The sequence below is a fragment of the Podarcis filfolensis genome (assembly GCF_964270895.1).
Source record: "Podarcis filfolensis genome assembly, chromosome: 7".
In the NCBI taxonomy this organism is placed as follows: Eukaryota; Metazoa; Chordata; class Lepidosauria; order Squamata; family Lacertidae; genus Podarcis; species Podarcis filfolensis.
Window position 1 is genome coordinate 3903701 of NC_139603.1, and position 13239 is coordinate 3916939.

General features: G+C 42.3%; 1 protein-coding gene across 6 annotated transcripts in view; it reads right to left on the reverse strand.

Annotated features, from left to right (window-relative positions):
* The window catches only part of NRG2 (neuregulin 2), a 134975-nt gene that overhangs the window by 25616 nt on the left and 96120 nt on the right, over positions 1 to 13239 (reverse strand). For 4 of the 6 annotated variants that reach the window (XM_083624461.1, XM_083624459.1, XM_083624462.1 and 1 more), the window contains exon 5: positions 8055 to 8113. In XM_083624461.1, coding sequence (XP_083480587.1) covers positions 8055 to 8113 — 59 coding nt within the window. Of the gene's footprint in view, positions 1 to 8054; positions 8114 to 8377; positions 8455 to 13239 lie in introns of all 6 variants that reach the window. The other 2 variants (XM_083624460.1, XM_083624463.1) reach the window with 1 other exon arrangement.

A 13239-nucleotide genomic window follows, 5' to 3' on the forward strand; every position in this document is an offset into this window, starting at 1 on the left:
TTACTGCCATACATGCCTATGGCAATATATAGCAGTAACAATACAATCCTATGCATGTCTACTCAAAAGTAAGTCCCATTGAGTTCAATGTGACTTCCGCTCAGGTAAGCATGTACAGGACTGCGGCTTAAATGAACAACTTCTGAAGGACTGAAGCATAACAGGACATACCATTACATCTGCAACGAAATGAAATTTATGCAAGACATTTTCAGCTGAATCTTAAACGCATTTACTTCAAAGTAAGTCCTCTTGAAATCAATTTACTTCCAAGTGAATGTGGTTAAGATCAAGCTGTAAGGCATTTTCCACAGTCTGCACTAAATTAAGAAATCATTTATGAACACCAAGAATCATTTAAGAAATAGTGTTATCTCTTATAAACATTAATGGTTTGGGATAACAGTTTGCATTATCCACACAACAGGAGAAATGAAAAAGGGCAATTAATTATGCCCAGAAATATAATTATTGCCCAAAGGAAAGAATAAAAAGTATAGTCTAATATTTTTTGTGCATAATAATTCAACCTATACAGAAAATAGAGAAAGGAAAAGAAAGTAGAGGATATGAAAGTACAGATTCAATGTTCCCGACTAGGGATGGAAGAATCTATCAATCTCAGTTCTCTCAATTTTTCATTTTTTCAATCTTAAATTCATATTTCCACATTTCTGCTGCAATTTGTGATTTTCTTTTAGGTTTGAAATTTCTTCAGCATTTTAGTGCACCCCCCATAAACACATTTTAACATGCAGTTTTGACTAATGTACAATTTTTTGCAAGCAATTTTATCTAACTTGATGCACCTTTTGTATGTTATTTTCACAAATATAATGTTTATGTGCACTTTGTTCACAAATATGTACACATATTTGTGAATGTTGTTTGGTTGGAGAACTGCATAGCATATTTCATATAAAAGAGAATTTTGATGGATGGCTGTGTTTCGGTTCCTACAATGTTTTGGAAAGGGCAAATTTGATAAATACTTTAAATGCAAACTGAATCCATTTTATTCCCTGTCCTATTCCTGACTAAAGGCTTGTTTTTTTAAAACTTAAATTCTGTTAGTGGCCAATAAGACTGCATTGACTCCCCAGAACACAGGAGACATAAAAATCATATACAGTGGTACCTCGGGTTACATACGCTTCTGGTTACAGACTCCGCTAACCCAGAAATCTTACCTCGGGTTAAGAACTTTGCTTCAGGATGAGAACAGAAATCGTGCTCCAGCGGCGCGGCGGTAGCTGGAGGCCCCATTAGCTAAAGTGGTGCTTCAGGTTAAGAACAGTTTCAGGTTAAGAACGGACCTCTGGAACGAATTAAGTACTTAACCCGAGGTACCACTGTACAGTAATTTCAGCTGATTAGCAAATCCAATAATCACAGTGGGCAAACTTTTGAGTTCTCCAGAACTCTTCTTCAGTTTGAATGTTAAGGAAAACCTGGGGCAAGTGGACATAGAGAGTAAATGCTGGCCATTTTGTTGAAGCCCCTTGGTAATCATATCAATTAAGATGGGGCCACCACAAGCAAGCTCCTGCCTTTAGGTAAGCTAAAGTCTCAGCAGCATCCTGAGCACCACCCATCTCCCTTCAGGCTTTTACAGATTGTGACCCAGGCTATTTGCATATAACTCCTGGGATGCTTATTGATATCTGATGTTTTCCTCTTCTTTTTGGCTGATCAGGGTATTTTAACCATTCCATGTCTTCTCTGATAACTGGCCATAGGGAACTTCCCAAGTTTTAAAGTGCAGGGAGATGAAGAATGATGTATTTTTTTTAACCACCTTAAAAGCAAACACAAAAGTCTAAGTATCAAACCAGAAGTGATAGTGATGTTAAGCAAATATTTGAGTCCCATACTGGGGGTTCTCCTTCTTTTAAAAATTAACAACAGTCATGGGGTTGGGTGGGTAATGGAGGAATAATGATTTGAACTATTGGCATGTGCAGGAGTGGTTAACGGTTCCAGGCTTCCTCAAACTCTGCCCCCCAGATGTTTGTGGCCTACAATTCCCATGATCCCTAGCTAGTCAGGGATGATAGGAATCGTAGTCTCAAAACATCTGGAGGTCTGAGTTTGAGGAAGCCTAGACCCTCTTCACAAAACTGTTGCTGTTTGGGGGTTTTTAAGAGAGAGAAAAGAGTCCCAATTCAAGAAGGTTTGACCCTAACTCAAAGTTTGAAAAACATGGTCTGAGAATACATTCAGACTGCAGAAAACCCAAACAAGTGAGTCACGCAATTCTTCAATAGGGAGCCAATACCACAAGGCACTGTGATACAGCCTGGGGAAAGAGGAAACCTCTCTAGTAGGGCATCCTCATAGGAAGAGCATCACAGCTCCATCCCTGTCTGGAACATTTCCATTATAATGACAAACACTGGAAACTTCAGAGGATCCTTCAGAGCCTAGAGTTCCTTGGAGGCAGGGACCTTTTTATTTTTGCCTGTGAAACAATGTACTTGGCAATTTACAAAATGGATCTGTATTAATGTATAATAATATAATAGTAATGTTATAAGAATCAGTGAGCCAGCTGCCTATGAGAAGAACGGTGTGGAAGGGAAACCCCTGACCCACCTACCAGGACACAGTCAAGATAGGGGAGGAGGGAGGGGTGGCTGCTGCTACTACTTCATGGTGGAAGAGGGGGGGGGAAGATGCTATGTGCATGTGAGAGCAAGATTATATTACTCAAGTCATATATGTTTCCATTTCCTATCTTTAAGATTTGTCATTGCTTTTGATATGCTAAATCCATATTGTGACTTGGTTCCCTTCCTCAAGTAATTTCTGCTGGTTTTTGTTTTCAGATCTCTGTCACAGATTCACTCCGTTTTCCATCTACGATAAAAGCCAGCACTGCTGCAAGCTGTTCTTTCTCGGCTTTAATACCCTCCCCTTCATTTTAACAATAACAGACTAGATGGTATGCCTGACACACTTCCTGGCCTATTCGACAACTCTGAAGTCAATAATAAAAGAGGGATCATACAGGACTAATAATAAAATGGCCTACCATATATAGGTTTGATGTGAAAATTACTCAGGCAATGTGTGTGAAATGCTTTCAACAAATTACAGCTATTACTGAAGTTAAATTTTGTCACCTTCCTTCAGAGGGCTTACATAACTCTGTGAATTTCTTTTTTCAAAATATAAATAAATTATGGAATGAACCCCTCCTCAGATTAAAAGAAAATTTAAACTGCTTACAAATTCACCCATATGCTGGAAAGTTGTCTGTGCCACATAACTATTGAATGCATTGTACAAACTCAGTTATTCTGCTCACTAAAAACTTATCCTTCACATTATCTTCTTTTCTCAGTCCCAGTCATCTTTCTTAGCACTTAACAGATGACACTCATGTGGAAGACCTCCATTCTCAGGGCGCAGTTACCCAGGAGCATATTGCTATTTGTACAGGAGCTTCACTCATGAAGAGTAAGGTGTTTGCTTTTGCGTGTTCAGACCCAGATACCTTCCCCCTAAATAAAGACACATTTGACTCAAATTTTAGTTTTGGTTTTTGGCAGAATTTAGGCCACAACTTTATTGATTACAGAAAGTGAGTGGTTGCATAGGCTCTGGTTCAACTAGCTCCCTACACCCTTGCAGGCAGCGCTGGCCCAGGGCACCAGCATAGGTCAGCCAAGGGTAAACACCTGGGAAGGCGAAAAGCCAGGAACAGACTATGTTCACCCTCCAGATGCTCCCCTGGACTCAGGTACGGGCACAAACCCCTCTCAGGGGTTGACCAAACCAGCTGAGTCCCTGGATTCCTGTAACAGAATACCCTTCACATAGGGATGGCAAGACTGTTCTCCCATCGCTATCACCTGAACCAGTGCCTATCTGCAACCTTACAAGTTGTGATGATTTGCTACGCGGCAGGTGAAACCCAAATGGCAACAGCCAATCAGCCAAGTGGGGAAAATTCCTGCTGTGCCCCTGTCCCAACGACAGACGACACACAACGGCATAACGAGGTCAATCGCAAAAAATGCCCTAAAAGTAGGGAGAGGTGGGCTGGTGTTCCAAATGCACGAGCTGAAAGAGGAAGCTCTGGGTCACGTGCATGGGTATATATAGGTTCCTCGATCCGTTTGGACTGCGCCCCATTTGCCAGATTAAACCCAACATCAAGGGACCTACCAATCGGGTGTTGTGGTTATCCAATCTTACCCACCTACATCACAGGAGGTCGGTCTCCAGGTCTCACCACAACACGTGCCCCCTTTTAGGGAGGACACAATCTACCTGAAGATAACTACTGCTTCCCTGCTGCTTAGCTGATCGCTGCCCAATTTGCCTACAAACACACTGGAGGGGAACTGGTTAGACCAGCAGTGGGAAAATCATTTGCAGATTCTATTGGCTTCTTTGGAGATTTTGCTGCTGGAGATAATTTCTAGTCTGCTCTTGCTGTTTTCTGATTAAATATGCTTTAAAGGTATGGCGGCTGGCCATTTGCTTCTTATGTCCTTATTTGACTTTAAACTCTGAATCTATCAAGGTTTGGGCCCTACCTCTATGGGTTAGATAATGTATTAGGAATGTCTTCTTATATTTTATATTGTTAACAGATCTTTCCAACAAAGAGCCCTATTTTTAATCTACTGCACTAATCAGCCTCTGTATTTGACAACTTTTAACCTAACAAACACACTGCAGTGCTAGAGAAGCAGCTGTTTGGGGGCTTAATCTGAGAAACTGAGGCACCTCAAAGCACTTCGGGGGCAACCATAAGGAAATTGCGATTTTTGAATTTTAACAAGGAAGCATCTGGAGGTACATGGCTGGAATGCAAAAGCCCTCTTTCGAGCCCAGGTTTCCCACAATATGATTTTAAAGAACCCACCCCCCTCTCTAGACCATGAATGCCTAAAGACAGCATCTTCTGGCTCTTCTTTGCACTATGTGGGCCATGATAAAAATACAGAAAGGCTTGGTCACTGTTACAGAGAAGATATGTGATAGCTAAATGTATACCCTCCAACATTTCTCTGATGAAAACAAGGGTGTGCTAAAATGAATTGTTTTATGAAATGAAGTCCTAGCCTTCTCCAGGTAGGTGTGTAAACTAGTCGGATTGTGGTCTAAGGAAACTCAAATATGGCCCTCCTTTTCTTCATAAGATTCTCCACCCCCAGGTCTATTAAGCCTACCTGTGGTCTCTGGCTTCATTATAATCTATGTTAACTGATATTTGAAGGAAAGAGGCTTTTTATTTTACCTGCTTGCTCCTTTTATTACGTTCTGATTTACATTTCTACTGAACACTTCTAGAAAGATGTTGCACTAGATCACCTCTTTAAAATATTTTGAAGTAACTGTTAACTAATGCTTTCCTTGAGCTACAGTTCCGTAAACCGAGGCTTCGTGTTGAAACAAAGATCGCAAAGCGGTTTCATAAAACAATCATTAAATGAAATGGTTGTCCAAGGTTTAGAGAACAATCAAGGTTCATTCTTTCCCCCCTTCAAGTAATATTTTGGATTTATGTTTCCTCTCACATAATCCACAAGTTTTATTTTCCTGCATCCTGTATAATATTAGAAAACCTCTAACAGTGTTCTATAAATTGCTGTATGAAAGAAACTGCTATGGAAATGTTACTTTTACCATTTTGCTCCTGCATTTCAGCAAACTCCTCTTTAGCTTTGCATTGCAAAACAAACAAATAAATAAATAAATAAATGGAACGCTACTCCTGTCTGTAACTTGAATGGGGACAAAATCTTAATCCCCCCCCCCCAGCTTCACTCACAACTGAGAGTCTAGTGGTTCTGATGAGGGCAATTGTTCATTTAAATAGGGCTCCCTCTCATTTAGGGATCTTTCATTTTCCTCTTTTAAAAAAGGTGATTTTTCCAAAGCTTCCGCTTTTCCTTCTGGGCTGGCCAAGTAAGAGAAACATTATTCTCCTAATTTTTCATTTAAAACCTTCCCAGTCTTCCCAGACTGAGATTGTGCACTGTGTTAGACCAGGGATCCATCAGGTTTGTCTGCCGTGACTGGCAGTAGCAGGCCCCCCAGGGTTTTCAGAGGGGAGTGTTTCCCAGCCCTACCTAGGAATGCCAAAGACTGAACCTGGAACCTTCTCCATGCAAAGCAGATGCTCCCCCATTGAACTAAACTGCCACGGAATTTACGAAAAAATAGTCCTGCATATGACTACTGTACCAACTAAACATGCATATGTTTAGACTCATGTTTACTTGCACGAGTGCAAGTATTCTGTTGGAACTTTAAAACTATTTTATTGGGTTTTGTGTTTGTTTGTTTTAGTTTATAGTTTACAAAACCTTGTAAGGCTCAGATTATTGAATACTCTTTATGACAGAGTGTAGGACTTATATGGCTGGAATTCCTATCCTAAGCTCTTAAAAGTAAGAGCGTCACTTTTCTTAAGCATCATTTGTTCAAAGAAGGTTGCATTGCAATGAAATTAGCCATGTACACAGAAAATATCATTTATTTAAACGTTTATACCCCCCCAATCCACTAAAAACCACCAGTAGTAAAAATGGGGGGAGGGGGGAGGCCACATCCTGAAACCTGATACCAATATTCCAAAGTGCACTTCCTCATGTAGAAGCCGATACACAAGCTTGTGCAGCAGGCAGTATGCTCACCGGCCATCCTCCCTTTATAGACATTGCTAGCCTTCCACCTAGCCCTCATTTTGCCATGCAGGGCAGATTGTGATGGGCTGCAGTGCCATTTAAGGCGCTGAACAGCAAATCCAGCAGAGGTGAAACTGGAAGGTCCAAAACATGCTTTTTTCAAAATTTGTTTTTGTTGTTACCTACATTTCCCCAACTTTTTGGTATCAACTATAATATCAAATTTGGGTCTGAAAGCAAAGACTTCCAATTTTTTTCCAAAATTGTGTAAAAAAGCAGCCAGCCACCCATATTTCATAGTGAACAACACTTCTGGAAAAGCAAATAACAGGATGTCCTGGTTCTGTGGATCACTGCTCAGTGGTACTGAGCTGCAGGGTCCCCATGTTGGCACAAGGGATTTACGCTAGCTGCCAGGCATTTGGCAACAGATGGATCAACACAGGTATGGCTACAGGTTGGGTCAGTAATAGTGTCATTGTCTTGAAACAAAATGGCATCATATAGTCCTCAGATCGGCAACGCTGACACATTATAGGGTCATTTGATGACAGCAGAGAATTCTGGTTCTCTCCATGTCTTTTTAGCTGCAGCCACTTCCTCTGTTGCCATCATGGAGTGCCCTTAGAATAAAACTGGACTTGTTTTTAAAGTTCAGAGTTAGGTGCAATCTTCATCTAATTGCCAAATTGTTATAGCTCTGAGGACAAGAAAAACGATCCCCTTGCATTATGCTTTGTGACACAATGAACTCCTTGCAGGCTGAACACTTTCAGGGCAGCTCACAGATTAACTGGACTCAGGCTATGTACACATTAGCAGCTTAAAGCGTGCTGCAGTTGCTTCCTTCCTACTGTGTTTCAAGTTGCTTTTGCATTTTGTTGTACACACGAGAGGTGAGGTAGGGATGTATTCACTCAATGCTCATTAACCTGTTTTGCTTTCCCAGCCCCGGTAAATTTTACCCAAATTACTATTCATGAAGCACACACATGCGCAACTGCTCTCACAAACACAGACACCTCAGCTGAAATGTGAAGTGAATGTGGCTTAAGTTTTGCTTTCAGATTTAAGCTGTGTTGAGACCAAATGCATCAAACAGCATTATTTCTCAACCAGCTACAGGATAGCTCTACATTGTGGGTAATATTGCCTGTGCACAGATTCAGGAGCACACTGGAGCCAGAATAAATGACAATGCGTACACAGCCTCATTCCTTGCTGTATTTAGATTTTGCCTGAACTATACATCAGTGGTGATTTCTGTTCAGATTAGAATCAGGAGCAATAACAACTGAAGCACAAAGCAGGAAAGTGAAGGTTCCTATTCAGAAAAGAGCTGCTTTAAAGGTGTCACACAGTGTGTTATGATAAAACAGAGAAAGAGAGAAGTGGAAAGAGACATACTGGAGAAGCTGGCCATTGCGAAGTTCTGACACTGGTCCCCTGTGAATTCGTTCGGACACCTAACAAAAGAAAGAAAACCAGAAAGAGAGAGAAACAAGATAGCATGACATCCAAACAGACTGAAACGAGGCTCTTTCTGCTGCCAAATCAGCTCCCTTTCGAGATTTCTCCTCTGATGTGCCTGGGGTTGGTCCCTTACCTGCAACCCTAAACCTTAACCCAGATCTTAACTCAAAAGAACACCCTCACTATGCCATTCTAAATCCAGCGCTGTACCCAGGAGATTATAAGTAGTATGGTGCAATTTTTTTCTTCAAACATACTTTGCTTAGGATCTGGCATGTACAATCGCAAAGGCTGTTTCTCCAAACATCTCTGTCCGAAGAATCCATTTGGACATCTGGAGGAGGAAAAGGGGACAAATCACAGAACAAGGCTGGCATCATCCCTGAGGCTAGGGTTAGAAATAAAAGTGCACAGCGATGAATTAAAAAAAATGAAAGCATCTAATGTAAGGCACCTTGATCTAATCTTTGCCGTGTCAAATGGGGGCTACCGAGCTCCTTTTCCCTCCCCGTGCTTTCTGAAGGCTTTATTCTTCTAATTTATATGCAGGCTAGAGCTTGTCTGAAGCCCAGGGCGGGACAGCGTAAGCCTGGCAGGCCCCTGGTGGGGGAGTCTGGACAGTTCAGCCCTCCGAAGCCTGGGGCAAGTGTACCCAGCTACCCCCAGCCCTGCACATGCCTCCTTTGGGGGCAATTGGTTTCAGCCCTGAGAAAAAAAGAGAAGGCCCACTAGTCCATGCCTAGGGATTTGAATACCCGCCCCCCCATTTCTAAATGTGTTGTATTGGGGCAAGAAGTGGTGTTGGGGTGCTGTTCCCAATTTTTCATCATTCTTCCTTATGTGTGATACAGTCATGATCTCTGGGACTGTCAGTATCTTGTTCAGATTGTTTGATGCTAATTTCAACCTGTCAATACAATTAGCTGGCTATGGAAAGTATAAGTAAGTGAAAATAAGTTATGCCAACTAGGAAAACAAATCTAAAGGCATCTCTTCAAAAAGACACTATCTAGCAAAACAAAAGGTCATCACCCAAAGTGAGCAAATGAGGAGGAGAATGCTCTTACAACATGGTCGGAGGGGAATACCCGTGTTTTGACTATACACATCTTCTAACCACAAGGCTGCAGTCCTGTGCATTCTTTCTAGGGAGCTGTCCCATTGAAATTAGGAAGATTTACTTCTAAGTAAATATGCACAGGATTGCAATGCATAGCTCTGGAATAACTGAAAAGGCAGTCCTTGGACAAGCACTGGAAAGGAATGAAGCTAACATCACCCGTTCATCTAGTGGGCAAAGCTGCATGTACCCGGTTCTTTTAAACCCAGAATGCCCAGAAAAATCATGCTGGATTTACTTCTGAGGCTCCATCTTCACTATACATTTAAAGCAAAATCATACCACTTTAAACAGTCGCAGCTTCCCCCAGAGAATCCTGGGAAGTGTAGTGTGTTACGGCTGCTGAGAGTTGTAAAGAGACCCCCTTTCCACTCACAATTCCCAGAATTCCCTGGGAAGAGGGACTGACCATTGGAATTGTAGTTCTGTGAGGGGGGAAAGGGACTGAAGTCACTTTCTACGCAATAGTTGTCATTTCTGTACTGTTTGGATGTAACAGTTCATAGCACACAGGATGATCGTGTGTCTTTCTCTGCCTTTCAGAGAGTGTTTATACTGTAGTAAGCCATCCCATATTTCTTTTTATTTAGAATAATGTACAAGCTGGCAGTTTTATTAAAGAATCCTCAAGTGGTGTACCATAGAAGACAATATAACAATTATCAATATAAAAATAAAAATCAGCAAAACTTTAAAACAGGTATTCGTAGCTCATTTACATGTCCAAATAGACTTGCCAAAACAAGATGGGTTTTAGCAGCTGTCTACAACAGCATAATGAAGGCGGGAAGGTCCAGAGGACCAAACTGAAAGCTGACCTTCCTACAGATGTAGAGTGAACATTGTATGGTGCAGTCCTTGCAAGAGTCCAAGTTTCATAAATATGAGTGAGGCACACAGGGGGCAAAGCCATGCTTCAAGTAAACTGGTCCCAAGCTATTAAGGGCTTTATATACTACATATAAGACCTTGAGCTTTGGCTCCTAGCAAATCAGCAGCCAGTGCAGATCTTTGAGCACAGATGTCCCCTACGGCACAAGCTGTTATTTAGGTGTTGTTTTTACCTGTATGGGCCTATGGCCGTAATAAATGAAATGAAATTTCCAATTTCCACAGATGTAATCTCCTGGCCAGGGGCGAACAAAGGCGTTGTGACACCCGGGGTGGGCATCGCTACATATGACGCATGCGCCGTACGTAGCGATGCCGCACATGTGCTGTACATAGTGGTTTGCCGGTGGCGCTGCTCCAGTGCCATACAGACGGTGCTGGGATCCTCTGCTCGCGGCTGCAGTCGCGAAAGGAGGATCCTCTATATGCGGCTGTAGCGACGATGGAGGGATCCCACCACTGTCCGTACGGCGCTTGAGCAGCGCCGGTGGCAAACCATGATGTACAGCGCATGTGTGGCGTCGCTACATACAGTGCATGCATACGACACTGCACATGCGCTGTACACAGAGGTTTGCTGACTGCGCTGGGATCCTCTGCTCGCAGCTGCAGCCACAAACAGAGGATCCTCCACATGCAGCTGCAGCGGCGCGATGGCTGCTCATGCCGCCACCGCGGAACAAGCCCCCATGGGGTGCCTTCTTGTCACCCCCCCAGACATGGCACCCGGGGCGAAGCACACACACACACCCTGCCCCCTGTTGCGGCACCACTGCTCCTGGCCAGATCTTACTCCCGTCAGTAATCGAGCTACAGCATCCTGCACAAACTGCAGCTTCCGTACCGACCACAAGAGATGCCCCACACATAGTGCATCATAATAATTCAATCTTGAAATTACCAGTGCTTGCACTACTGTGATCAAGCCATCCCATCAGAAAAACAGTCACTGCTTCTGCACTTCTAGTGGAAGGTGTTCCTAACAACAGGGTTGGATCCAAGAGCGAGGCCCAATTACACAGCTGCTCCTTCAGAGGAATACAACCCCATCCAGGGCAGGCAGCTGACCTATATCTGAGGCCCGGTAACCACTCACCCTCAGAGGCTCTGCCTTGCCAGGAGTCAAACTCAACTTGCTTTCCCTCATGCAACCCACCACTGCATCTGGGCATCAGTCTGGGCATCTTGCATGGACTTTCCTGATTCAGATGCTGCTCCCTCATATTGTTTTCCCCAGGTTCATATTGGCAAAGTTAACTCCAATCAGTGACAAACAAACTCTAGCTGTGAATTTATTTCCACCTGGAGAAATCAAGCTATAGTCCCCATTAGCACCATCTAGGGAAGAAGCAGTGGGGGAAGCAATTATTTTAAAAAGGCATTGGCATCACATTTAGAAAAACATGTCTGCAAACTTTTCCGTCATCAAGTGAGGAATTATGTTGTTAGCCATTATGCTTTTGGTCCAAATTAATTTCTCCTTTCTTAAACCAATTAATATATAAAGTCAAATATTGCTGAAGATTCCTGAATAATTTTCTCATATTCCACTTGTTTTGATCATTTGTGTCCAACTAGTTTTTTTAAAATGTTATTATTTAGATTGTATAGGAAATACAGAAGTCTCTGATCTGCATAATAAAGAATCTGGGCAAAAGATAACCTGGAAGGAGCAAAGCACTATTTTTTATTTAATAGCATGCAAAATTTAGTGCATATTCAAGTTCCAGTAACAAACCATACCGGCAGAGAATCCCTGTGCTGTCACTCCAGTGAAACAATAGAATTTGGCTTTGAAAAACTGATCTTTGATTACTGTTATAAGGAAGGAGGTTCTCTTATATTATTCTAGCTCTAAGAAATCTCAGATGCACGTTAAGGGCTCCCTGAACTAAATTAACAGCTTCATTTTCAAGATATAAAGTTCATCTTGCATCCCTAGACAAAGCAACTGTGACAGTATGTGAGAAATGGGAAGTGAGAACCTATTCACCAGAATCTGTGCAGGCATATAACCCCAGATGTTATATACCTGTAGTCCATTCCCCAGTGTCCTGGCGACTGATCAGAGCAATTTGGAGAGCAAGACCAAAGGAGAAAAGGGTTATGTAAAGCCAACAGTTGAAACTTGACTAGACACATGCTCAGGAGGACAAGACTCTTGGGGATCGGAGGAGTCACAAGATTTTTTACTCATCCCTCCTTCAGATTCTTCTTTAAAAAATCCACATCTTCTTTGAAGCACTTGGTTTACTGCCTCAGTCCTCATCCTCCAATGAAACAAAGCCAAAAGAGATATCTCTTGCTCATATGCATCTCATTTATTCACTTCTTCCATTTCTCGCTATTCTTGGTCGCTTGGTTACCCTTGCTTCTCACTCACCCCCATAACATTTGTTTTTCCTATAAGCCCCTTGGGACACAACCTCTCTTTCCATACCCTCCAGCATCCCACTGAGAAAAATCAGGACGCTTGTTTTTTGGTCCTGAGGTCTTGTGGGAGACAGGTGAATCATGCGAGAGTGTGGAACCTAAAAATGAGCATCTTTTGGTCCAGCACTGGTGCAAGCCAGATGACTCACCCAAGAGAGCAGGACCAAAAAACAAGACATTCCAGGTTCCTATCAGAAGCTGGGATGGCTTCCTTAATTCCGGGATGGTTGCGAAGTGTATCTTTTTCTCTTCCCTTTGCTTTTTTTGCTTTGTTGTTGTTGTTCTGTAAATTATCTACAGTAATTTTGCCCTGTTTCTGATTATGGTTGTGTCAGATCCTGATTGGGGGAATCAGATTATGAAATAATGCTGCGTCTGCATTGCTGCAACTGAGTGCCTTTGTTTTTAATTCCTTGGCTGTTTTGTCTCTTTAGGGAAAATCCAGACAAGAGAGATATATGGAACCTGCTAAGAGACATTTGAAAACTGAAATTATTTTTGTTCAAAAAAAGTTAATGAAATTAATTTTGAATTTTGTTTTAGAAGGAGGTTTGATGGCAATTTTACTTTAAGAGTATCCCAGGTCGTTCAAAATCCAAGATGTTGCCTGTGGCCTACAAGGAAATCCATGGCAGCATGATGGGAGGCTATTGACAACTCATCAGCGACCCCCCC